Raw genomic sequence first — 26,057 nt, 5'->3', positions numbered from 1 at the left:
AATTGACTCTTGGCCAAAGACTTTCTAAGCGCCAGATGACTAAAAATGCAATTGGATCAATTAGGGAACTGAAATCATGCTACGTTCATCTTAAATGGCTGTAAAATTGGTCCCTTTTTAGATATAGTTGCATCTTCAGAGAATGTAAAAACTCAACATATTAGGATGGTTGCATTTTTTTGGGCTATGTGACTGAGCACACTGCTTATCAGTCAGTGGTGGACCGTCAGGGCTTGCAAGACATCTACTGGCCAAAAAAATATCTGAATCACAGACTAATGTTAATTATATTTTCAAAATATAATTAACATTAGTCTGTGATTCAGATATTTTGATCGTGGAAAAGATACACAGAAAATCTATATATTGATTTTCTGTGTATCTTTTCCACTTTCAATGTGGCGGGACAATATGGGCGTGGTTACGCCTATCGTCAACGTAGCTGAGTTAATAATGCGCATGCGCAGTAACCGTTCCTTTTGGAACGCCATTCACACGCTGACTGTCGATGAGAGCACGCCAACAAGGTAAGGAGAAGAGCAATTCACTGCCCTAAATGCGTTTTTATCACGCTATCGGGAGATTTTTCAGCAATCATTTGAGCTCAAAACGCCAACAAACATCTTAGTTTAATGCCAGGTTTAGCACACCGTCGACAATTTAAGTTTGCGCCTCTTTTCCTCACCGGCTCTGTGCTGTATGGTACTAGTTAGCATTAGCGTTAGCGTCACGATTTGACTTAAAAAGTATGTTGTCTGTTTTCTCTCCATTATTGAGTCGTGTAGCAAGACTTTAAATTTAATCAAACAACGCCGAGACATCAACCGACAGTTTGCTGGGTAAATGCTCAGTCTAGATGTGTTGTATGTAATGCTAGTTTTCATTGCGAGTGCTAAACACCCTTTTCCGATTTGTAATTGTTCTGTTTTTACAAAAAAAAATCACTTCTACAAAACTGTTAAGCCAACTTTATCCTAGCTGTTAACGTCAGTCTGTATATTTAATCGCCTTGCCTGGAAAAGGGAAAATAGCACTCACTAACTTATTTTCATTCTTTATCTTGATCGTTTATTAAATTTCTTGTTAGATTTCTGTATCCTGTAATTGTTTGGCAACCCCCGAATACCTGGTTAAATCAAGTTTTCCATGTTTAGCATCAAGATAAAATTAATTCCCCAAAAAACAACTAAGCCTATCTGTTGAATCTCCAGGCTCTATATATGTTAACTTTTGCTTTTTTTGTTGTTGCACGCAACAGGCCTGAGAGATCTTCCTCGCAGGTTGCCCACTTGAAGATGTCTCTCTTGCATCATATGGTGTCTCTGTACTTTTGAAAATCCAAATTAAATAAAAGCCTAAATCATCATGCTGATGTCTCACTGGCCATTCATTTCCACAGCTCTTTGACTAAGGTAAGAAGGGTTTCATTTAATGTTGGAGCAAGAATTCCAAGTGTTTATTCCCCCAGTTTTTCTTCCTAATTTTATTTCTTAAGTGTTTATTCCGTATTCCTAATATTATTTTCTGTTTAGTCTCCCAGATTTTATTTATATTTTCTTCTAAGTGTTAATTCCATGTTTATTCCCCCAGATTTTATTTCCTAAGTGTTTATTCCCTATTCCTAATTTTATTTTCTGTTTAGTCCCCCAGATTTTCTTCATATTTTCTTCTAAGTGTTTATTCCCCCAGATTTTATTTCCTAAGTGTTTATTCCCTATTCCTAATTTTATTTTCTGTTTAGTCCCCCAGATTTTCTTCATATTTTCTTCTAAGTGTTAATTCCATGTTTATTCCCCCAGATTTTATTTCCTAAGTGTTTATTCCCTATTCCTAATTTTATTTTCTGTTTAGTCCCCCAGATTTTCTTCTAAGTGTTAATTCCATATTTATTCCCCATGTTTAGTTCCCTAGATTTTATTTCCCAAGTGTTAATTCCATGTTTATTCCCCCAGATTTTTATATTTTCTTCTAAGTGTTAATTCCATATTTGGTTCCCTATTCCTAATTTTATTTTCTGTTTAGTCCCCCAGATTTTGTTTCCTAAGTGTTCATTCTTCTAATTTTATAAATGTTTAGTCTCCCACATTTTAGTATTTTTTTCTAAGTTTTTCATATAAGTGTTTTTATTTTTCAAAGTGTGTTTTTGTTAATCTATAACCATGTTGTCTTCATCTGCAGGTGGAGAAAAGACTGGCCAAACCAATCAACACTTCAATATGATGTGGCAACTCTTAAGAGCAAGAGTTAAAATGTTTTCCTGTTAATAAAAAGACATGTATACTTTGCAAGATCTTTTATTTTGAAAGAGTTACAAGATAGGCTCTGGCATAACACCAATATACTTTGCAAGTTCTTTTATTTTGAAAAAACTCATAGATTGGTTCGCCCAGGCCGTCCAGCATTTTGAAAAATCTGGTTTGCCTTCATCCATTTTCAAATGGACGAAGACACTCCCCTGGGCACCAGGTGAATTTCTGAAAAAAAAAAAAAAAGGGGTCAATACACAAAGTTAAGTAAAAAAACATTCACAAGGTCTTACCTTTTATTTTGAAAAAGTTTGGAGATAGGTTCTGGCGTAACCCCCAGCACCGAGAAATGAGGGGGTGCGTCAGCCTATCTGTACATAGGCAGGAAACCTTGTCCCCTTGGGTGGAATTCTGGAAAACAAAAAAAAGGGGTCAATACACAAAGTTAAATAAAAAACCATTCACAAGGTCTTACCTTTTATTTTGAAAAAGTTTGGAGATAGGTTCTGGCGTAACCCCCAGCACCGAGAAATGAGGGGGTGCGTCAGCCTATCTGTACATAGGCAGGAAACCAGGTCCCCTAGGGTGGAATTCTGGAAAACAAAAAAAAGGGGGTCACTACCCAAAGTTAAGTAAAAAAACATTCGCAAGGTCTTACCTTTTATTTTGAAAAACCTCAGATTGGTTCTCACGAAACACCCAGCACCAAGAAATGGGGGGGGGGGGGTGTCAGCCTATCCCAACATAGGCAGGAATTCTGGAAAACAAAAAAGGGGTCAAGGCACAATAGATTAAGTTACAGACTAGGGCCTAAGTAAGTCAAAATTTGACCAAAAAAATTCCTGTTTAGCTTTTCTATAAAACATCAAAAGGGTACCCATTATTTGGACACTGCAAAAGGCAATATTAGACATACTACTCTGATGGTCAGGTTTTCTTTTTGTCTGCTGCAGAGAGACTCAAAATGATCTGAGTCTTTGAGGGCCCCTATCCAGTCTATTTTCCAAGAACAAATAATCATGATCTTGATCATGTGGTGGGAAATATGGAAAACATACTGGACAGGGGCCCTCAAGGACCAGAGTTCATGTCAATGGCTGTGGAATAAAATAAATCCTACTTCTGCCTCGAGTTTCAGTCAATCATTTCAAATCCATTCATTCTTAAAAAAAATGACACCTACACTATTGTTGAATAAATGTCACATGTTTTGTCAAAACTACATTTAAAACTAAACATGAAAAGGTCCAAGCCCTGAGGTCTTTAAGCGGGTAAAAGTATATAATTTATCTAAGTGCACAGTTCCACTACATGGCAGATTTTTTTGTAAATTCAGAAAGATGTGAAAAGCCATTGAAACTCACAAGTGGAAGCTACTCCTTCACTTGCCACTATAATATCTTTTTAAAATTCAATTGGGATGACCCTACTATACATTTATCGCAGCCATGTCTGGTCTACATTAACCGCGATAATCGAGGGATTACTGTTTATTCCTTACACATCCACTAATGGCATTTGTGTGGGTGACTTATCCACAGGTTTTTGCTATTAAAAAAACACCAAACTAGTTAGCGTTTTCATTCAAAAGTTGAACGTATCATGATGAAAAACGAGCCAATTGCGCAAAGCTTTGAATACTGAACGCTGACGTTTAAATCTTACACGGATAGAGAAAACCGGAACTATTTAAATATGACTCACTTTGTTATGGCGTCGACAAGATGCCCCTTTCTGGTCGTTTTGGCCACATTCTTGATGTTTCCCAGCAGTCTGTGCTCGTTGAGGGACTGAAACACACAATGGAATGATTTCTTTTTAAACAAAGAGCGATCGGTAACGCAATGTAGCCAATTTGTTTGCAAACATTTTGCTGTCTGCACACACATGGGGCTACATTTCGTCAACGAATCATGCTCTTATCACTCTTAAGACGAGAACTGGGGCTTCGAAATCCCCAAATGACAACGTACCAAATGTGCTGCATCGTCCTGTGAGAAGTTTGTCAGGCTTTCTTCGGCAAATCGTCACTTTTGAGCTGCTCTGCAGTGCACGCCCGTGTTGCCTCCCGGCTCATCAACAATTTGGCGTTTGACGTCGGCTATTTGAACTGTGACCTCGGCCACGCCTATTAAAAATAGACACACAAAACATATAAATTGCTTTCATAATAACGTGCTTTAGTGTGTGTGTGGGGGGGAGGGGGGCTGTAAATGCTTTTTGGTTGGACTTTAATACTTACAAAAAAAATACATTGTTTTCATAATAACATGCATTAGTCAGTGTGGGTGGGGCGGAGGCGGGGCTGTAAATACGCGTTGATTGGGCATTCATACTTAAAAAACACATTGTTTTCATCATAACGTGCATTAGTTAGTGGGGGGAGCTGTCAATACTTTTTGGTTGGGCTTTAATCCTTTAAAATACAGTATTGCACATTATGAACATTGTGATGACATGCACTTTAGTGTTTGTTTTTTACTTCTAGACATTTAAATGATACTTGGCAGAGTAGTGTGCCGTCAGGGTCTTCAAGGCCTTCTCTGCTGGCCTAAGAAATATCTGAATCACAGACTAGAAAAGAAGGAGGAAAGAAAGGAGGATGGATATTGTGGACAGGTAAAAATGATTTTTGGTGAGTAAAATATGGCTATATTCCTAAATAATATTTGAATTGTATGAGGTTATTATTGATGATTATTTAATGTGTCGCAAGCTGTACCTGCAGTAGAGGTTTTATAGTCATAAAATAGTTGAGGGTTGGATTGATTCGCTGAAAGCGTCGCTAGGAAATTCACGGACCGCTGCTGCTTTCCAATAATGGCAAAGTGAAGTGTGGCCAATTTGTGGCGTAGAGGTTAGCTCACCTGTCTGCCATGTGGACAGGTGGGGTTCAAATCCCAGTCGGGAAACATTTTCCCTTAGTTGTTTCTATATATTTGTAGTCAAGATCTTCCAATAATGACAATGTGTAGTGTGGACAATTTGTGGTGTAGAGGTTTACTCACCTGTCTGCCATGTGGACAGGTGGGGTTCGAATCCCGGTTGGGAAACATTTTCCCTTAGTTGTTTCTATATATTTGTAGTCAAGATCTTCCAATAATGACAGTGTGAAGTGTGGCCAATTCGTGGCCTAGAGGTTTGTTCTTCTGACTACCATGTGGGCAGCTGGGGTTCGAATCCCGCTGTCGTTTGACTGATCACTACAATAAGTAGTTCAGTCAATGTATGATTCTTTTTTCATTTAAAGAAAGACTTAGTCATTTTTTTCAGCAAAACAATTGTGTTCCGGTCAGCCGACGATGTGTACAACCTGGCATTAAAATAACAGATTTTGACCGTTTTTGGCTCAATTGATTCCTAAAAAATCTCCCGTTAGCGTGATAAAAATGCACTTAGGCCAGTAAATTGCTCAACACCTTACCTCATTGGCGTGCTAGTCAGTCGACCGTCAACATGGAAAGGCTGTTCGAAAGGGGCAAAACGCTGCATGTGCTTAATTTACGCAGCTGCATTGACAATAGGCGTAACCACACCCATATTGTCCAGCCCTATTAATGTGGAAAAGACGGTGGCTTGCTTACCACGCTCCACGAGGTGGTTTGTCCTCCCAACTCAATTCCCATGTTTTGAAGATGACGTAGAATAGTCGGGTGGTCTTGATGCTATAAAACAGTTTGTGTCTCATCTCATCCTCACCAGGATTGCAGGAGTTGGCATTATGGAGCAAAATTGCTCACTATTACCTAGAGTAGAATTTTGAGAGAATGTCTAATTCTCCAAAATTCTCTTCCCCCAACATAATATTAGCAAGCTCTCTCATTTTCTGCCTAGGTGACTCAGCAAGCTTTAATATAGTGTAACTGTGAGAAAAATCAATCAGGAAGTAGTATGATGCTGACCTCCCTCCTGACCGCCCATCACATTGACATTTTATGAACCAAAGTCAATCCTTTGTCCGCGCCACTATCGCAGAGTCCAAGTGACGAAGCGACGGAGTGGACGCTGTACGATGGGAGCTCGAGGGTCTTTCTACATGGCCTGCGGTCTGTGCGTAAGCTTAGGCCTTCTGTGCCTGGTCATGGTGGTCTTCTGGAACTGGCATTGGCATGGTGGATTCGCCTGGGATGGAACGGAGGCTCAGTTCAACTGGCATCCGGTCCTCATGATCGCCGGCATGCTGGTCCTTTATGGCCTGGGTGAGTTGTCGTTCTTCATTTCGAGGAGTTTACAGCACTTGCAACTGTTTCAGAATCGGTGGAAATTTTAATAGCAACATTCCAGTTTCAATAATAACATTTCTAAAATGTTCTCCAGTTTCAAGATGACCTGCAGAGCTATTTTAGGGTCATAGTGCCTTTCAAAAATTTGGAACTAAACGTAATTCTGCTTAGCTACCAAAAACTTTAAAAAATAAAAAAGCATATCTAGAAAGTATGTGTAAAAAAATAGTAGTACGTTTGCTTTCCATGAAGGCAATAGATGGCAATATGTATTGAAATGAAGTCAAACCCAACTGAGCTTTTGAGGGCATGGATTTTTCTTAAAAAAAAAAAAAGAAGGGCACAGTCGACCCATTGGCCGTTGTATGGACCCCCCAATAAAACACCTCTGTACGCCAGGCAGCTGCCGTCCTGTTCCGAGTGCCTTGGGGGTGGTCTCATGAGAAGCGTCCTTGGAAGCTGCTCCACGCGGGACTGATGCTGGCTGCCCTGGCGCTCGCGGCCGTCGGCCTGCACGCCGCCTTCCATGTGCACGACACTCTTAACATTCCCCCCATGTATTCCCTGCACAGCTGGGTGGGAATGTCGGCCGTCGTGACCTTCGCCTGGCAGGTGGGAGACCGGCAATCGGACAAGTTGACTTTAGATGGCTTGAATGTTACTTTGACCCACAGTGGTTCCTGGGCCTGCTCAGTTTCTTGCTGCCTTGCTCTGCTCCTCTTTTGGGGCGCACCATGAAGGGGCTTCACGTTTGGACTGGGCAAGCGGTGCTGATGCTCACTCTGGCCGCCTGCATTAGCGGAATCAACGAAGCGCTGTTTTTTGCACTGTGAGACCTATTTTGCAGCATTATGCAATTTACAAAATAAGTTCATTAATATTCAGAGGAAAAAAAGGCACATTTAGAACATTTTATGGAATATTACTAAAAGAAAGTCCTAATCTAACCTAATTATTTGACCTATTTTTTTCACCATATGTACAGTCGCAATGTGCTATGGATATAAAAATAAATAAGAAATAATATATAATAACAAGCTAAAATTCTGATTTTTTTTCCTGCTATTTTTAGCAATGGTGTAGCGGGCAGCTCGTACAGCTCCCTGCCTGCCGAGGCAATCTTTGGCAACACGTTGGGCATCCTGATCGTGGTCTTCAGTACCTTGGTCTTCGGGATTCTGTCCAAGGCCAACTGGCGCCGGCCTGCTGCCAACACAAATGAAGAAGCTGCTCCGGTGAGGAGGAATTGTTAAATAACTATTCAAAGCAGATGAATCATTTCCGTTTTGTTGTTGTTTTAATTTCAGATTTTGCTAAGAGAAGGAACCACTTAGAGACGACAGACCATGACAGATGGCACATAAATATGAATAATAGTGAAACAGTCAATAAGATCCATCACCTGCTACATTTTGTGACTTGTGTTAATAAAAAATACTCATTTGGGACTGTTTATTTTTATTATTAACCCTTTCATGAAGGAATTAATATCCTTTTAAGGGCACTCATTTATCTCATTGACTCCCAGTGAATGCACTAGATGTCTAAAACAACACATTCTAAGTGTCAACTTTTGAACAGACCAACAAAAAAAATCAATATAGAAATGTATATTTGGGCTATATTAAGGCAAAAAAGAACATCTATAGTAAGGCATTTGTTTGTTAAACAAAACAAAAAAGACCATGAATAAATAAGGCCTTTTTTTTTTTGAAATATTGAACATGTATATAGTAAGACTTTATTTTTAAATGACCATGAAAAATAAGAGTTTTAAAAAAGCCCACGCCTGCCCGCACCAACCATAATAAAGCTATTTTTCTTAAAAATAAAGAGCATGTATAATAAGGCTTTTCCCCCTAAAAAAACAACATAGTATAGTAAGGCTCTTTTTAAAAAAACGACACAGTATAGTAAGGCTTTTTTCTTTTAAAAAACTACATAGTATAGTAAGGCTTTTTTGTTAAAAAACGACCATGTATAGTAAAGCTTTATTTAGAAAAAAATGGCCATGTATAGTAAGGCTTTTTTCTTAAAAATGACCATGTATAGTAAGGCGTTTTCGTTTAGAATGACCATGCATAGTAAGGCTTTTTTCTCAAAAATGTCCATGTATAGTAAGGCTTTTTAAAGAAAAATACCATGTATAGTAAGGCATTTTCCTTTAAAATGACCATGTATAGTAAGGATTTTTTTCTTAAGAAATGACCATGTATAGTAAGGCTTTTTTCTTAAGAAATGACCATGTATAGTAAGGCTTTTTTCTTTGGAAAAAAAGACCATGTTGGCATGTTTAAAGTCGGCTGCAGCGAAGTTGAACCCAAGATGCATGAAAAAAAAGTTAGCGAAAGCAAAAAAAAAAAACATGACTTACTGGATGGGCCACACAAGGTAAAGGTAGCATGACTCCAAAGCTGTCACCAAACACGCTCTTTATATAGACACAAAAGGCTTAACAATTAAACTCAACACAGCTGGCTACGGGAGGAGGGGAAAACGTGAGCACACATACACACGCCTCCACACAAAAACCCAACAGAATGTGATTTTTAAAAAAAAGATCATATATAGTAAGGCTTTTTTCAAAGAAAAAGACCATGTATGTAGTAAGGCTTTTTTTTCTTTGAAAAAAAGACCATGTATAGTAAGGCTTTTTTCACTTAAAGACAATTTATAGTATGGCCTTTTAATTTAGTGTAACTTTATTAAAAGATGGCAGAGTTGTAACAGGATGTTTAATTCTACGGCACATACATGACTTAAAAAGGAAAAGAAATACAAAAAAATGTTGCGTGGTTAAAGATAAAACAATAAAAACAGTGATTCACTGACTATGGCTTTTTTTACGCAGCATAACAACTCATCAGCTGCCATTGACGGCGGTGGACATCCAATTCCTTTTGCCTGGTAGGGGTGAACAATTTGGACGTCTAGCACCATCAATGGCACTCAAACATATAAATGCTAAAACAAGTAATATTTAAAAAAAAAAACAATGTCTATCTTTGTACACATTCCTTCATAATAACTCAACCACTGGAGTAAAGCCCATAACCGACACGTTAATTATCTTGTATACGTTAGCCGCGGTCACTAAATTAGTCACATTTTGCATTTCGAACATTGAGGATTTTTCTTCCAGTATTCACTCTTCTGTTCTTAAAAGACACTATTCTTAAATTGTTACACAATCCCAATACATTCTTGCGGTTACAATTGACTTTGCTTTGCAATTTGTACTTCTTACTAGGCATGCATTTCAAAGAGGTCAGCACAGTGGACAAAAATAGGAGGCATCGCATTCTAATCCCAAATGATGTCTTTTTGTTGTTCTTTTTTTTTTACACCATATACAAAATTGGCACACGCTAAAGGAAGATTAAAAGGTTAAGAAGCCAGCGACAAGTGGTGTTAAAATAAAAGAAAATAGCGTGAGGAAGCTTCTATTTAAGATTCAGGCTTCTTTTTGTTCTTTTTCAAGAAGGAAGGAGTACGGAACTTCTTTTTCTTTTTGGAGGGAGACTTGCTGGGAGACTCGTCGCCTTCCCCCTCTGCGGCGGTGGCTTCGTCGGCGGCGGCTTCGTCGCCAGCGGCGGCTTCGTCGCCAGCGGCGGCTTCGTCGCCAGCGGCGGCGGTTTCCTCGCCATCGTCGACGGGTTCCGCCGCTGCAGGGGTGGGGTCGGCTTCGGAGTCCTCGACTGGAAGCGCCGGGGCGTCGGATGGGTCGTCTGGGGTTAAGTCGGGCAAGGTCTGTTTCATGGTGGCGGCATCGCTGTCGTCCTTAAATGTCGGTTCTGGCAAGGTCTCTGTCGGGGAAAAGTGGGGACAGTTAAAGACAAGGAGTTAACGCTTTTGCGCTCACACGCCGCCAAGTCGGTGGAAAAAAACAGCCCCTTTTTATATTGCCTGAAAAAGCCAACAGTCTTGCCCAGTGGCACTTCTGTATAAATGCGCTAACATAGAACGAAAGGAAAGACTTTCCACTGTCAGAAGGAGAGTAATCCTGCCCGAAAAGCTTCCCAATGTCCAACTTGTCCATCTGTCACCATTCCGTTTACATAACAACAACAACAACAACACAAAATCCAACCTGTCAAATGTCCAACTTTGGAGGTCATAATCAGAAGTTGTCTTAAACTGAGGTCTGGATAAGTAATGAATTAACCTTATTTTTAGATCATTTGCAATAAACGAAAAAAAGAAAAAGAAAAACAACAACCAATTAACTTTTCTTGTTGCTTTTTGTAAGAAGGAAATCGTACTACTGGTTCACCAATTTGTTTCTTTAGTTTAGGTGTTGCAAGAAAAATATTTTGAAGAGCCAGAAAACAACTAAAAGACGCAGAGAAAACACCGTTGTGCCAAAAAGAGATGCCCGGTTGAGTAAATACAATTAAATAACGTGCCAAAAAGCAAGAAAAAAATCAGAGTACGCTTTCTATCGATTGGTTTTACCTTCATTTAAACAGCAAAATCTTAACAAGTGCCATTCCTTTGATCATTTCCACCCTGTGTATATAAACAAGAAAATACATATTTTATTCTGCTATTGACATTCTGGGGGTGCTTTCAGTTCCCAAGTATAGAAAAACCACGCAAGTGAGGTCACAACACTACACGGCAAAAATCTTAACCTCCTGAGACCTAAAACTCTTAAAACAACTCGTTCAAGCCAAACAGAAACGAATATACAGACACTGTATCTATCATAAGATATAATTTTTTTTTGTCCCCAAATTTCAGAATGATCTCTAAAGATTAAAATGGTCACAGGAGGATAATTAATCCTAAAATGAGCCAAACAATTGGTAAGCTCACACAGCTACCAAAAACAACCACTTTGAATGTTAGTCTTATCTGTGACAGTCTACTACGCAACCATCACCATTCCTCTCTTCAGACCCGCACATATACATTTCACAAAAAAAGCCAGCAGCTTTAGCCTTGAAGCAGCAATTCCAGGGACGATGTCACAAAAGTCAACATAGAAAAGCCATACACACGCTCAAAAAAGGCACTTATGTACCTGTTGAAGGACACATCTGAAACATAAAAAAATATATATATATATAAAAAATAAATATTCAGGATTTGATAAGAAAAATACGGTTATTTTTTGACAGTGCGCCATTGGCAAGGAACAAGGTTAGCATACAACAAAAAGGTGGATGGTGAGGGTTGCTTCATGAGCATTTGCTACTTTATTACTCCAATTAGAGCATACAATATATATTTATAATAAAACAGCAGTGTATTAAAAGTCACTACATGTTTTTTTCTTTAGTTTTGTTGTTTATTCAAGTGCTTTTTAATAGACTACTGAGCTCTGAAACAAACCTCATCCACGTTTAGGAGAAAACAGGAGAGACATTAAGAGTGAAAAGTTCATTAGTCCACATTACGCTAGCTGTACAGCCATGCAAGAGGAGTTGAATGCTAAAAGACGAGCATGGACGTGGTTTGGAAGTGGATCATTAGATGGGGAGGCTCATGGAACTGTACGTACTTACTATGGTAACAGGTACTCTTTTGCATTTCCATCTCCTGATTGAAATCGCAGCCACAAAGAAGAAAAGAAGCACAAGTAGAAACAAATGTCTATGCAGATCAAACCACAGGCACAGTGTTGGAAATTAAAAATCAAATCAAATTTGGGCGGGGGAGGAAAAAAAAGAATGGCGGCTGGCTCGCCATTCTTTATGAACCCCGACGAGATGGACAATGGAGGTGGGAGATCAAAAGGAAAAAATGTTATAGAGCAAATAGTTCATGTGTTGGATGACACCCGACGTTAAAGCTGCACAGCATATGTCTCATTTTGACTTAAAATATGGAATTATAAATTCATTTTGCAAAATGAGTTCAGATGCTGTGGTTTTGTAGGTGTAATCCAACTGTAATAAAGACCAAAGGCATACAAGCTGTAATCATTTTATGATGGTAACACTAATTTAATTTATGTTTTGGAGCAATTTTCAGAGGGTGGGAATGAATTATTTTGTATTTAGTTTATTTCTATGGGAAACGTTGATTTGAGATACGAGTAAATCGACATACGAGCTCGGTCCCGGAACGCATTAGGCTTGTATCTCAAGGTATTACTGTATTGTCATTGTTTTAAATCAAAACATAAATACAGTTCACATTAATTTTGTGTTCTTACAGGTAAAAAAAATTCCCACTAAAGAGAAAGAAAGCAATAAATGTATACATTTACCTACAACCTCAATCAGCTAAAACGGAAAGCTAATGTAAGAAGATTGTGACTGAAATTTATGACTGTTTATAGTTTGAATCATTGCTATTATTTCCTCCATACTCATCATGCCTTTTGGTCTCTTATTACACAAACACAGAACAATAGGAATGCCATTAAAACATTACAACAGCCACAAGGATGCATTGAAGATTATAAACTGCTCGCCGGAAGACCGGCAGAGTTGACATCCATCCCGTAAACCTTACCTTCGTCTGCTTTTACTGGAGTGCTGGGTGGTGTACTGATAGCCTTTGGGTCTTTAGCTTCCTCCTCGGGTTCTGCTATTTGTTCTTGATCTGGTAAGAGAAAGTAATTGACTTCCAAAGTGATCTCATGAAAGCGGACTTCATATTACATTTCAGTCGACACGCCCCCTTCACTGCCATTGAGGGCGATACCATACCCAAAATTGTAATTTAAATTGAGAGAATAAGGATTAAAAGAGCCACATGATTGGACGTCTCCCATCGTCATTGGCACGGCATCCCACAGAACCAAACAAATAAATGCATGCACAAAATAGAAAGAAAAACCCACATTTTCCACTGCAAAAATAAATAGATAAAGCTGCCGAAAGCAATAAACCTAATTAGTCATTGCTTCATTTTTTGCTGCCCAAAAGAGCCCCCAAAATATATTCACATTGTACATCAAACTAATGAAATCAGCCTGGACAAAAATGTGCCCTTCACGTTATATTTTTTTAAAATCCAGCTTTCTCGGAATCGAGAACATTTTTATCAAGAATGGTGATTTGATTGAATTTATCATAGAATCAAGACATTTTCTGTTGGTTGGAGCAAAGCAGGGTCAAAACAAAACCAAGTCTCAAGACAACTTGAGCATAACTGATGAAACAAAGCGGCTTCTCATTGTTTGCCATAATGCCCTAGCAGTCTTGAGATTTCACTGTAGCAATACAGGTTAAAAAAAAAAAAACTTGTGCTGGATGTGCCAAAGCAGCGCGAGAACATATGTAACCAATTTTTGCGACAAAAGGGTGCCGGGAGCAAATCTTGTTAATATGCTGTACACCAGATACAATCAGCTAGCTAATATTAAACATGTTTTCAAATATCACAAAGTATGGGCTTTTAGTTTTTGAGTGTTTTTTTCCCCACAAGGAAAAATTGCAAACTCTACATAAATTGACTTTAGCCTTTGGGTGTCTTCTTTAAGGGGACCGACAATTTTGTCAAGGTTTTAATCAGTTTTGAAGGCGCAGGAAAAAGTGGACCCCAACAGATTCCAATAGAGGAAAGGTTATTAGGAAGAAACATTATCATATCAGCTCAATCAAGGGCTGTTTTGATTGGAAAGGTTAAGCACAGCACAGCACACCACAGCAAAATGAGACTTTTGGATGCGAGGAGCGAGCACCCGGGCGTCCTCGTCTCCTCGCTCCAATCTGCAGAATTCTCGGATGTCTTTGACATCAGAGCGAGGGGATTGGGGGCAGGGAGGGGGAGCAGCAGACTCAGAACCCGCCCAGAGAGGGGTTAACAGGAAAGGGCAAGGATGGCCACCTCCGCTTCACCACATGTACCTTCAGCCTGTTTTGCCTCCGGCGGCTCCTTGCTGAGGGCTCGCAGCACGGCGCAATGGAACTCCTTGTGGGGGGAGTCTGGGTGGACCTCATCCGTGAGGCTGAAGGGCGGGGGACCCTGCTCTGAGGCTGAGCCTGTGCCAGTTCCAGAGGGCACAGGAAGGGAATCGGGGGCTTCAACCAGGGATAAACTTTCCAACTTGGAGGAAAGTTCAGCCTTACAGTCCTGTTCCTGCACTGTAAATCCACGTTGGCAGGGTATGTGAGAAAACATTACCCATGATTCCAGATAAAACACAATGGATCTTCAGAAGTGGAACCATCCAGGATTAAAATAATGGTGTGAACAATCCGTGTCTGCAGTTGAGTACATAAACTCCCGCAAGCAACTATTAGACCAAATTACTGAAATACAAAACCTTACCTTTGATTGATAAAATTAGATACAAAGTTTCTGCTCTAGCCATAATGTCATCATTACGACAATACACTAAGTCCCCAAACTACTTGTAACAATTTATTGGGATTACTCTTGAGGTCACCGACACTAGTCTCACCGATTAGGGAAGGGAGCAAGGAGGCAGTAAACATTTACCTTCAGGTCCTTTCTGCTTCAGCTCTACCTCTCGACGATATTCGTCCAGCTCTTGGTCGGTGAATTTGTTGAAAGGGTTGGGACCCTGTTTGCTGACGATCACCTTGGGCTGGTACTCCTTCTCAATGATGGCCTTAGATGCAGTCACAAGTTCCCCCTTTGGGACAAAGATAAAATGGGGGAAAACAATAGATGAAATCAAACATTTTCCTTAACAAGAAAAGGACGCAGTTAAGTGCACGCAAAGCTTTATTTCTATTATACAATGAGAACATAGCAGGAAAATTATGTCCTACTCCTGCTATACCTATATTAACTCATTCACTGTCATTGACAGTGATGGACATCAAAATCATTGAACTGGGACGGCTGGCATTGAATTCACAATGAATTGGACGTCTATTGCCATAAAAAGCAAACAATAAGTTAAGATCGTAACATTTTACTAAATGCCCACAATCGAGTGCCATATTTTCTTGGTATATATGTCAATTTTCCATTCGCATTAACTAGCTAATGCCTTTATTCTGTCCGGCCTTCAACAGAGTCTGGAAAATGCCCCTTTTAATTCACAACTCTACCATCTTCCACCTTTTTTGACCTTAAGATTTTCCACCTTCAGGAGTAGTACCAAAGATAAAAGAACTTGGAAGGCAACTCGGTGCAATATCATTTAACCATACCTGGCATTCACCACCATGTTCCTATGTTTTGATTTATATAAATAGCATTTCCTACATTGCTTTGAGGTCACGGTTCAGCATAGTTAACACAGACATAGGACAGGGGAATGAAGTCGACTAGACAAGAGGCTCCTTTTTAGACATCATGCAAATAAGGCTATAGACTTTGTGAGTGACAGGAGCTGAAAATACCTTTCTAATAGATCTAGCAGGACTATAGGACCCCTCGGAGGCATCGAGGCCGTCAATAGTGTCTGTACAGTCAGACAGAGGGGCATCCTGCAATAGTAAGCCCAGTGAGGGTGGAAGGAGATAGGAGGGGCAGCAGACTCATATTAGCAGCTGGGAACCTTTACACACGCATGCAAAGGCGGTGAGGTAGGGAAAAGTGTTTTTCTTCTTCTTTTTTTTTCTTTTAATCAAAAGACAGCGATTTAACTTTTTTTAAATCTACAATTAGAACAGTGCATTTATGATTTCAGGGGAAAACACTGAAGCAAACATGCAGAAAAGCACAATTCACGTGCAAAGTGAAGTCATGCGTCAAAGCAGCATTTACTCTTATGAAAGTGACTGGTAATAGCAACATAAATAACTACATTAAGATAGTTTCTCTTCCCTCACATCCTGCTCTTACTTGTTTCCTGGTGGCTGAAAAATGACCCAAAAATACGACAATTTGCATGCACATAAAACCTTGAATTTTTATGCCAAGCATTCCCTCAAGCTTGCCAAAGCTCATTCAAAAATTAATAAAATTATAATGAAATATAGGTAACAGTGTTCACTTATTGTTGGTTTTTGGGAGGGAATCTGACCTGGAAAGCATAGATTTTTACCACATTGCCACCAATGTCTTTCTGCGGTTGGTGTTAAAGTCTTGATTATATCAAAAATATTTGTCAGCACAAAGGAAAGCAAAGACAATGTGAAATGGTTCCTTCCAAAAATTAGGCTCGAGGTGATGTTTTGTTCAATGAAACAATTACACTTAAATTAAATCTGGATTAAGGCCCACGTGGAGGAATTTGTTTACATTAGTTTTGTATTTTCAGTATATATGGAGCTGCAGAGACAAAATACGGACTGGTATTTTAAAATGGACTTTAGGTATGTTGCCCTTTGTAGGGGTCAATTAATGTTCTTTTTCATTGGCTAGTGGTCAGTCAAAAATTAATCATATCTAGCCAACTGAGTGGAAACGTGACTATTTTATTTGTATTATATAATTTTCTCATTCTTAGCCCAAATCAAATTAATTCTCTCATTGGCCGCCATTGACAAATGAACGATGTTGTCGAAAAGTGACTAACTAATTCCAGTTTAGGGCGAAAGGATAAGAACATTGAGACGATAATTGATGAGACAAAGGAAGTGGTGAGTGATGGAAAAATGTGAAAGTCATCGTCATTGAGCTAAAATCCAAAACACGGGGTGTGACATGACTATAAGGCATGCATCGCACTTTGCCTGTGCAGTTCTGATGGCCTATAAATTTGAAGGGTCTTTTCTGATCAAAACTATGCAAAGGTTTTGTGGGAATTAATGGAGATAATGTTTTTTTAACTTGCTTTATATACTGTGTTTTACGCACTATAAGTCACACTTTTTTCATGCGACTAATAGTCACGTTCGGTTTAGAAGACCAAATCCCTTTCCAGGTCAGGACAGAAGTGACATTGCAGCACCGACCTGTTGAAAGTTGCGTTCCACCACCGATCCAGCACACAGAACCTGAGACTGAGGTCCTGCGGTCTTAATGTCCTGCAGATTCTGCTCACGGATCTTCAACGACGCAGAAATAATAAAGAAGAGGAAAAAAAAATACAAGTGCTTGTCATAAAAAAACATAATCAGATATGAACAGGAACAGAATCGGAAGTTACCTTGTTCCTCATTTCTAGCACTTCTTTGGGATTGGTGTTCAGCGGGATAAACTGATTGGCCGCAGCGGCCTGTCGCATTCCTTCTTCTTTAGTCCACTGCAAACGCCACAAAACAAAGTCAACACAAAAGAGAAGCAGAAGAAGCCGAGAACTGAACGGAAATGATAAAAAAACAAACTTATTTTATGCAGGGTTTAACATAATTAAGAGAACCATGCTAAACCGAAAAAACAGAAAAATGGGTTGACATAAAAAGGTTTTGAATTACTAAGTCAATGATGAAAAAGTATTTTGTGTTTCTCCTTACAGTTAAACACAATCGAATTATGATTGAATTTTAGAATAGATCAAAAAAGTTTAAGGTGGAACAGCCACTGGCAATTTTTCTTAAATGGCACTACTTTTTAGCCAATCAAATGAGGAGTATTTGTCCTACCAAGTCCTCATGCATTGGCTACCCACTGTGCTATGCATGGCGATTGGAGAAAAAAAGCGTTTGCGTACCCAGACTGAGTTTCAGACGGAAAAAGGACACGTTAAACATGTAGAGTAACTATAAAGAGTATGTACCTATTTTTTAAGCTACTTTTCTACACATTTGTAGTGATGTGGGGATATTTAAACCAGTGACATATGGGACTATAAGTTAAAATAAAATACCTTAAATTGACCTAAATGTGTGGTTTATAATTTGCATAAAGCTGTCTTCCTTCATCATTGATATTTTAAATGAAATCAAAAGGGAAAATAAATTTAAACAAAAAACAGCAGTGTTAAAATCCCAGTATGAGGATGAAGAGAGGAATAGAGTGAGTAGCAGGCGTGAGATGATGAGGCTTACGAAGCGAATAGTGTGGGTAGTGAGAGGTGAGCTGGCATCACCAAATCCATTTTCAAGGATGATTACAGGACAACATCAACATGGACAAATGAGTTAAGAAAAAAAAATCCCACTTTGAAAGGGAAATTATCATTTTACTCCCCACATAACTAGACCCAATTAGTTGCCATCTACAAGGCAAACGAATGCCAAACTTTTCCCTGCACGAATTATATTTGAAATCAGTTACATGTTTGTGTGTTTTTTAATCAGTGCATTTTGATATTTAACTGTATCATGTTTGTATTTACCCAGCACCAGTTTCTGAATGTTATCTTGATTTTGATACGGTTATTTAATACTGTTCTTAATCATTAAAGTTGAATCTTGGTTGCTTGCTATATGTTCCACCCAGTTGGCGTGGAAAACCTGGTAATGCGCAGCATGATTCGACTGAAACAATCAATTTCAGCAAGAGGGAAGAATGAAGAACAAGATAGGGGGGAAAACAAAAATCTATTTTTCATGCAGGAATGAGTTCTTATTAAAAATTGAGACTGCTGAAAGCATGACTTTGTAAATACGTATTTGAGTTGAATGGGGAAGGAAGTTGGATATAGCATGGAGATGGACACATAGACATGTTATATACTCACTGAGGAAGAGCCTCACAACACAACATCTCCTAATTTTCCAACAGGACATAATTCATTTTTTAAAGGTCAGGTCAGATTACGGTTTTCTCAGCTGCCAATCATGCAGTTTTAAAGATTATAAGAAACTAAATAAGCAATAGCAATTTTCCTCTTTTTTTCCAAATGAGCAAATAATAAATTCAAGCTGCATATTTCAAAAAGAAAAAGTGCATTCGCCTGTTGTTTTTTCTTTTTGCAAACAATTTACTCCTCTACCTTAATGAACAAATATAAAACAAAAAGGTATAGTAGAGCGGTGAGGCCCACCTGCTTCTCGCTCCTCTGGGAAAAACAACCTCGACAAACAATAACACCACCAAAACAACATTTGACTACCCACACATGCAGTGGGACATGCAAGTGGGGCAGCTGGTCAGCAATCGTGATGCATAAAAGAACTGTGAGGAGAACAATAAGACTCACTGCTAAGATGCAAATTGATTTCAGAAAGCTAGAAAGCTCATATAAAATTAAAATTGTAGGCTTAAACATGAATCAATATTAGGATTGATATTTTCATAAATTATGTAAACTAATCCCATTGGCCGCCATTATCATCAATAGAACGAATGTTCATCCACTTCTCGCTCTACCAGGTCAAATGGACTAGACATCTTTTTTTGACATCACCCAAATCTTCACGAAAACAAAACAGTTGGGAAATTGATGCGTCAAATTCTTTATATAGTCACCTAAATGGAAAAAAACTAATTGGAAAATGAGTTCTCCAAGTATGCGGTTTTTGAGTTAATCAACTATCTGGAAAAAAAGCTTACCTTAAATGGATGTATTTTTCTTTTTTCATTAAAATATTATTCTATCTATCTCTTTGAGACCATTTTTTAGTTTGCAATAAGCCAACAGACCTTTCCCAGTGACAGTGACCAGCTACCTCAGCAACATAGTTACTTATACACACATAGGTAATACTATGAACAATAAGGTAGGCACAGACCAAGCAGTTGGTTATACAGCTTGGCACGCAGACACCAGACGAGAGCGACTGCAGCAACGGTTTGACGTGATCGTGTGTTATATTCGTCCACACCTTAGGCTTCGACTTGGGACTGCTGCCATCGGGCCCATCTTCACCCAGCTCGTCGGGCCGACCGCCGGCATTGAGCCAGCGGGTCTTGTCGCGCTGGCCGCGCTGGAAGCTGTGTTTCATTGGGGAGCGTGCGCCCGAGTCACTGTCCTCGCCGTACGAGTAACCAGCGGAGTGAAGGTTCTCCACGTCACTGTACTTTTTACCTCTGTCTCTCAATGCTGGACAACGGTATGGGTAACCGGTCCTATAGCCCTAATGGGAACCAAACAATAGTGAGAACGTGTTTATCCTGTAAAAATCAAGACAACCACGTCTTAGGTTTACTTACCAGGTTGTCGAGCATTCGCATGAGAGACTCAAACTCTTGTTCCCCTACTAACCACTTGGGTTGGGACGAGGACACATCGCCAGCAGGCTCGGGAACGCGAGGACGGGACTTGTACTTGCCTGGGTCTAGCATCACCAAGTTATCTGGGCCTCCAGCGCTGGCCAGCGTTCGCACCTGGTGGGGGAAAAAACCCAAATCATGACGTAGATATGACATGACTTGAAATGATCCAAAATTTATAGTAAACGCCACTATAAACAATAGAAAAAAAGAGGAAAATATAACGTAACAAGAAATGAACCAAAGTGAAACAATCTATTAAGCGAAAAAAAAAATTCTCCCACCTGAATCTCACAGGCGTTGACTAAATTGTGGATGTAATAGAATGCTTCCTCGACGGTTTCGCCCACACACACCAAACCATGATTCCTCAAGATGAGCACCTGAAATAAGGTAAGGACAAGGAAAGTGTATAAAAATGAAACCGAAAGAATAATACAGATTACAGTGTACACAAATTGAGATGGTACCTTGGAGTTTTTGCCCAAATTCTTCTGGATGATAACACGTTCCTCCTCATTCACGACTATGCCTCTGTAGTCATGGTAGGTCACCTCACCAAGGGCAAGCGCCTCAGGTGAGATGGGTAGCAGTCCGCATTTCATAGCCGAAACCTGGAATTGGATTTAAATAGGAAGCTTATGTTGAGCTGTCTAGAATATCAGAAGCTTGATGGCAGGAATAAAAAAATAAGTTTTGGACAGCATCAGGTCACCATCCCAAAAATAAACATCTGTACCGTGTTGATTTCTGACTTACTGCTGCGCCTGCAGCCGTGTGTACATGGACGATGCATTTCACATCTGGCCGTGCGCTATAGAGGGCGGAGTGTAGGTTGAAGCCAGCCGCGTTGATGCCGAGGTTGGTACTTCCCCGATCCACAATGTCACCCGAGAGATCAACCTTGACCTGAAGGACATAAAATTCAACATATAGAAGACAAAAAAGCAGAAGAAGCAGTCATACGCACTCACCAAACTGGATGCAGTAACCTCACTGTAGAGGAGCCCAAAAGGGACGATCAGGAAACGCTCTTCGTCTAAGCTCACTCTTACCTGAAACAAAGGGAAGAAGTAAGACCCATTACATTACATTAGACTCATTCTTCTTGACATTTTGCTAGAAATCATCTTACTGTGAGATGGTTGTAGATGAGTTGCGACCAGCCAAGCAGGTCGGTGAGCCGGTAGAAGGCAGCTAGCTTGCATCTGAGAAGCTTCTCGCCTTTGTCATAAGAGATGGAATCCGAACCACGCAAATCATTCACCGGAGTCACCATACCCAAACCTGCAGGAAGAAAAAGGGTTAAGAGTGGAGCACTAATTTGCACTAGAGACATTACATACAGCTATTATCAGCCAATCACAACTGGGCGATACATCAATTGTAATGAAATAAATTGAGGGTTGAAAAAAAATGGTGTTTGTTGTTTTACAGTTTTTTGCTAAAAGGAAAATTTAGCAACCATTTATTCAATGTCTTATTTCATGGGAAAGAGTGTGTTTCTTTTTCAAGCTAATACTTTGTATTTGGGGGCTGACAGCACAAATAGGGACATGCGATGCAAGTCATATTTGTAAAAAGGCCAAAGAACCAAAGTAAGAAAATCCAGACTTACTCATGTTGAGAGCTGCCATGCCCCCCTGCGGTGCAGCTGGATACATGGAAGGCAAGCTTGTGGTCATAAAGTCAGCAATCTGCTGAAGCGCCAGCAGGCTGGTGGGTGTCTTGCCCTTCTTAAGTTGATCTTGGATCATGGACTCCAGCTCATCGCAGAACACCTACAAAGTGAAACCATTGGAAATACTTTATTCTGCCATCACAGCAATGGCAAGATAAAATATTTTACCTCATTACATACTATATATTTAAAAACCATAATAATTTGCATTGTAATTTTGACACTGTATTGAATTATTGGTCACGAAGCAATGTTCCGCAATGAAATGTATGATCAACAAATAACCCCATAACCTTATCAATTCATTGGACGCTTAATTATGTGTGACATATGGCAGTCATTGAAACACAACAGGAGCATTTTACACATCACAATAGTCCGTTCTTAAAACAGGATGTTTTTGTGTGTGGAAAATTCATTTTATCATACTCACAGTGCTATTGCGGAATCACCATGTGATTTATTTGGAAGGCTGTCGATTTTTATGCTGGCATAGTTAAAATGCCAGTTTACAGTGTTACAAACATCTAAGCTACCAATCGAAACATGTTTTGAACAAATCCCTCCTTTTTCCCGCAACTATTGAAAACTATCTTATTACCAATAACTCAGTGACGGACGACTGTTGGATACAATCGAATATGTATATTTTGCAAATAGTACTGTTAATCTTGTACAGACCGGACTTTGCAATATCATGGAGACCCTTTTCTTCTGCTCCATCATGTTAAAGTCCTGGCGCAGGGCGGGCGCCATGTTTCTCTCGCGCTGGTACTCGGGGCTGCTCTCATCCACGCCCCGGTCAAAGTAGCGCTCTTTGTGTGGGGCTGTGGCGGGAGGGTGGGCTGTCACCACGCCGGCACCTGAGTCCCCGTTCATCCTAGCCTGGCCTCCTGTAGAGATGCAAGACAAATATTGTATGTATTACAAGTAGTACAAACAATGGACGAGTAGCAATGTGGTAAATTTGTAGAATTTTAAATTGATTGCAAGAATTTTTAAATGATTCTAAGGATAAATGAAAAGAATCCAAAAGATCCGGTGGGTTTTTGACCGAGGACTCTGATTTATGCCAGTGCAAGCGTGCAAGGGTAATGAGCTTGGTAGACAGCAGAGGATCAATAATACAGAATGATCCATGACAAGGCTTCCCTAGAGCAAAATAATCCTATTCTTTTTATCCTGACTCACTCATTTAATGTCAACAGAAGACTGGCAATTTATTTTTTACATTCAATGTATCTAACATTCTAACGGTGCGTTCAAATGGGAAGCAACTTCCAATTCCCACGGCATGATTACATATAAAGTAAATTCGTATTTCAACTCAGGTTAACCCGTGACAGAAATTTGTTTATCTGCCAATTTGGAGAGATTAAAAAAAAAATCCTACATCTGCTACATATTAAGCAATGTTACGTCATGACAGCCTATCGGCATCGAAAATATGCTGCGTCATACACAGCATGCTGGAATAAAAGGCAGTACCCCTGTTTGTGGAAATCTGGAACATTTGGATTATCCTTCGCAGCAATAGTATTAGTAGTAGTAATAGTCCAGTAGAAAGGATGAACAAAAATCCCTAATACAAACTGTATGCAACTACCCTGTCAGAATATAAAGGAAGCTTTCTCCCACCCACGCCACAGGCAGGATGTGTCATCTCACAACTCAACATCCCGCTTCGGAAACGTGGGCGCAGGGGATGGAGCTAGGGGGGGACATGGCATACCTCCAGACCTATTTGAGAGTGTCATCACTATGGAGATGCAACATGTTTCCATGGAAACGGGACGGTCTTGTAAAGATTACTGTTATGCAATAGCAGCTGTGGGCTAAGATCACAGCAATATAGCTGGTGTTAAAAAGGCAAACACAGCTGACTTGTATGACAAAAAAACAAGCTCAAATAGGACGGATACATGATTTCCTTACTTTCTAGACATGAAAGACATTTAATGGCAATAAAACTCTAATGAAAAGCTGTAGCTGATACATCTGCCATAACATTGTTGGAGTTTATAACGATAAGTCGTGATGTTGAAGCGAGAAAAAAAGTATCACAGCAAAAATTGGTCATCACTGGTGAAGTGTACAACTAAGGAGTCACACTAATTTAGTCTGACAGCAGAGGAAGGGCCAGGCATAGTCTGGTGTTGGCGTGTTACACAGCAGCTGTGCTTTTTATCCAGCCGTTGCATGCCATAATGCACATCACGGTGCAGGTAAACAACCAACTTCTAGGAGGATGATTGTGAAATTGGGAGCACAGACAAGGAGTGTAAAGTTAACTGCCAAATTCATATAATGATGATTATGTCATGCAACACTTTTTTTATTTATTAAGTCATGCAACCTTTTTCTTTTCTTTTTAATTGGATTATACTAATTAATTGCAATCTCTAAAATCAAATGTGACATTTAAAACTGACATTTCAGAAAATGCACAATTCATTTGGTTCATTGCATATCAGAAATTAGGGGAATATTTTGGATCATTTTTCCGATTTTTATAAATGTCTTATTTATAAACCAAATTGTCGGATTATTTAAAGGCGTTGCTAAAAATGTAGTATTTACAATTTTCAATCGTGAGCATTATCGACAGGGAATTTAACACTTACAAACGCATTGCACCTATTTTTTCAACACGATCAGACACTAAACGTCCTCATTGAAACAAAGATCTTATTATCTTTATTATTTATTATCAGAATACATGTACTACAGCGATATGTATTGCAAAGAACGCCAAAACTTTCGGCACCGAGCCAAGATGCTGTTACAAAAGCATATTATTGCTTCCGAGGGCCCGCCTTAGCTAAAGATATAATGGGTTAAAAAGGATCCACACACATATTACTATATTTTCCTTCATATAAAGATGATCCGAGTACTTTTATATGAAATCAAGTTGCTCTTTCACAGTGTTACCAAAAAAAAGGTGCACACCCACTTCCCTGCAGTCTCCATTGACCTAGCAGAGACACTTTAGCAAAACAACGTTAGCTTGATCGCGTCCACTGGAAACATACACGTACAAAACAATCCAGGAGCCATGTTGCGGTGAGCAAAAGGAAAAGCCATCCATTAGAAGCTTACCGTCTCGTAGACGAGGTGAAATGGAACCGTTGTCTGTTGAAGGTTTTCAGGCGGGCGATTCCGCTATTTTTGCCCACAAAATCTATTGATAACGGTGAAATTTTAGCCTCACCCCCTGCGTTAAGTTGTTCTTCCCTATAGTTTGGCTCCTCCCCGTCTCCCATCGTTTGGGTGCGGCCCAAGTCTTCAATTTCAGCTTCTCATTTGTCAAGACAAGTCATGTGATTTTTCTAGGACGCCTGATTGGACGATGAGAGTACAGCCCCGCCTAATCGCATGTAGGTAAAGACGCACTCACTGGAGTTATTTATTGGTAACGTGAAATGACACAGAAATAGGCACACCCAGATACACCTTTTTCTGTGTATGTTACAAATGGCTTGACAACACATAAACGCATAATTACTTTGATCTTGCTTTTTTGTAATTCTACTATAATCGTATGCAATATGTTGACGTGAGCTTGCAATTGCAAATCCTATCCACTAGAGTCCGCAGTCGACAAATGTGTGAGACAAACCTTCCACTATATTAATTCTATCTTTTTTTATCGTCGGTGTTCTATCCTGGTCTAGATATTCCATCTCATTTAACCATTTAAAACAAAAGTATAACGAAATTTAAAGCTCCTAACTGTGTAGTGCTAATTCGGAAATTGCCACTAGGTGGTACTGTTTTATCCCATCGCGATGTGATGGGGCGGACCTCATTCCTTGTAATACCTGCCCATTAAACAAGATCCTATTATGGGGTTTTCCATAGAAAGCTAATACTGATAATAAGACTTAAATATGTAGTGTAAATCTGAGATGACAAAGCCTCAGGTAAAAAATCTAAATATTTCACTTACATGCCATAACTGGTATCCGCTCAACAGGAAAGGTG

The 26,057-nt window shown here is 39.5% G+C and overlaps 1 protein-coding gene, 2 long non-coding RNA genes and 1 pseudogene across 11 annotated transcripts in view; 2 read left to right on the top strand and 2 right to left on the bottom strand.

Moving 5' to 3' along the window:
- The first annotated feature begins 419 nt into the window (after positions 1 to 419).
- On the top strand, positions 420 to 2,288 carry LOC144091396 (uncharacterized). The gene is made up of 3 exons (XR_013305676.1): positions 420 to 527; positions 1,259 to 1,412; positions 2,179 to 2,288. It is a non-coding gene; the product is annotated as an uncharacterized LOC144091396 (long non-coding RNA).
- The window catches only part of LOC144091395 (uncharacterized), a 155,507-nt gene continuing 131,728 nt past the window's right edge, over positions 2,279 to 26,057 (bottom strand). Inside the window, exons 6-8 of the long non-coding RNA XR_013305673.1 lie at positions 2,722 to 2,839; positions 2,540 to 2,657; positions 2,279 to 2,474 (exon numbers count right to left, since the gene is read on the bottom strand). This is a non-coding gene — a long non-coding RNA (uncharacterized LOC144091395). The remainder of the gene's footprint in view (positions 2,475 to 2,539; positions 2,658 to 2,721; positions 2,840 to 26,057) is intronic.
- Positions 5,691 to 7,803, top strand: LOC144091272 (lysosomal membrane ascorbate-dependent ferrireductase CYB561A3-like; annotated as a pseudogene).
- add1 (adducin 1 (alpha)) lies at positions 8,886 to 25,328 on the bottom strand. 9 transcript variants are annotated; one of them, XM_077622458.1, is made up of 17 exons: positions 25,173 to 25,328; positions 22,752 to 22,963; positions 22,008 to 22,170; positions 21,525 to 21,676; positions 21,364 to 21,444; positions 21,149 to 21,298; positions 20,860 to 21,003; positions 20,674 to 20,772; positions 20,330 to 20,503; positions 19,909 to 20,253; positions 17,439 to 17,534; positions 17,245 to 17,337; positions 15,745 to 15,831; positions 14,870 to 15,026; positions 14,275 to 14,511; positions 12,935 to 13,024; positions 8,886 to 10,275 (listed from the first exon to the last, which is right to left on the bottom strand). In XM_077622458.1, exons 2-17 carry the CDS (start codon positions 22,947 to 22,949, stop codon positions 9,917 to 9,919), a joined length of 2,625 nt encoding a protein of 874 aa, XP_077478584.1. In that variant the 5' UTR covers positions 22,950 to 22,963; positions 25,173 to 25,328; the 3' UTR covers positions 8,886 to 9,916. The 9 variants fall into 9 exon arrangements, with proteins under 9 accessions (XP_077478584.1, XP_077478578.1, XP_077478576.1 ...); XM_077622452.1 differs by lacking the exon at positions 15,745 to 15,831 and having other exon boundaries at positions 8,886 to 10,066; positions 10,103 to 10,275; XM_077622455.1 differs by lacking the exon at positions 15,745 to 15,831 and adding an exon at positions 11,980 to 12,013 and having other exon boundaries at positions 10,126 to 10,275.

This window comes from Stigmatopora argus, chromosome 16 (genome assembly GCF_051989625.1).
Source record: "Stigmatopora argus isolate UIUO_Sarg chromosome 16, RoL_Sarg_1.0, whole genome shotgun sequence".
Taxonomy (NCBI): Eukaryota; Metazoa; Chordata; class Actinopteri; order Syngnathiformes; family Syngnathidae; genus Stigmatopora; species Stigmatopora argus.
The sequence above is the reverse complement of the archived record's forward strand: the minus strand, read 5'-3'. Positions and strand labels throughout refer to the sequence as shown.

Bases quoted from the DNA above. Each gene is read 5' to 3' on its own strand.
- add1 (XM_077622458.1), bottom strand. From the start codon at position 22,949: ATGAACGGGGACTCAGGTGCCGGCGTGGTGACAGCCCACCCTCCCGCC. The intron at 20,773-20,859 runs GTACCATCTCAA...ACCTTATTTCAG, and splicing joins ATTTGGGCAAAAACTCCAAG to GTGCTCATCTTGAGGAATCA. The intron at 17,338-17,438 runs GTAACTTCCGAT...GCGTCGTTGAAG, and splicing joins TGCTAGAAATGAGGAACAAG to ATCCGTGAGCAGAATCTGCA.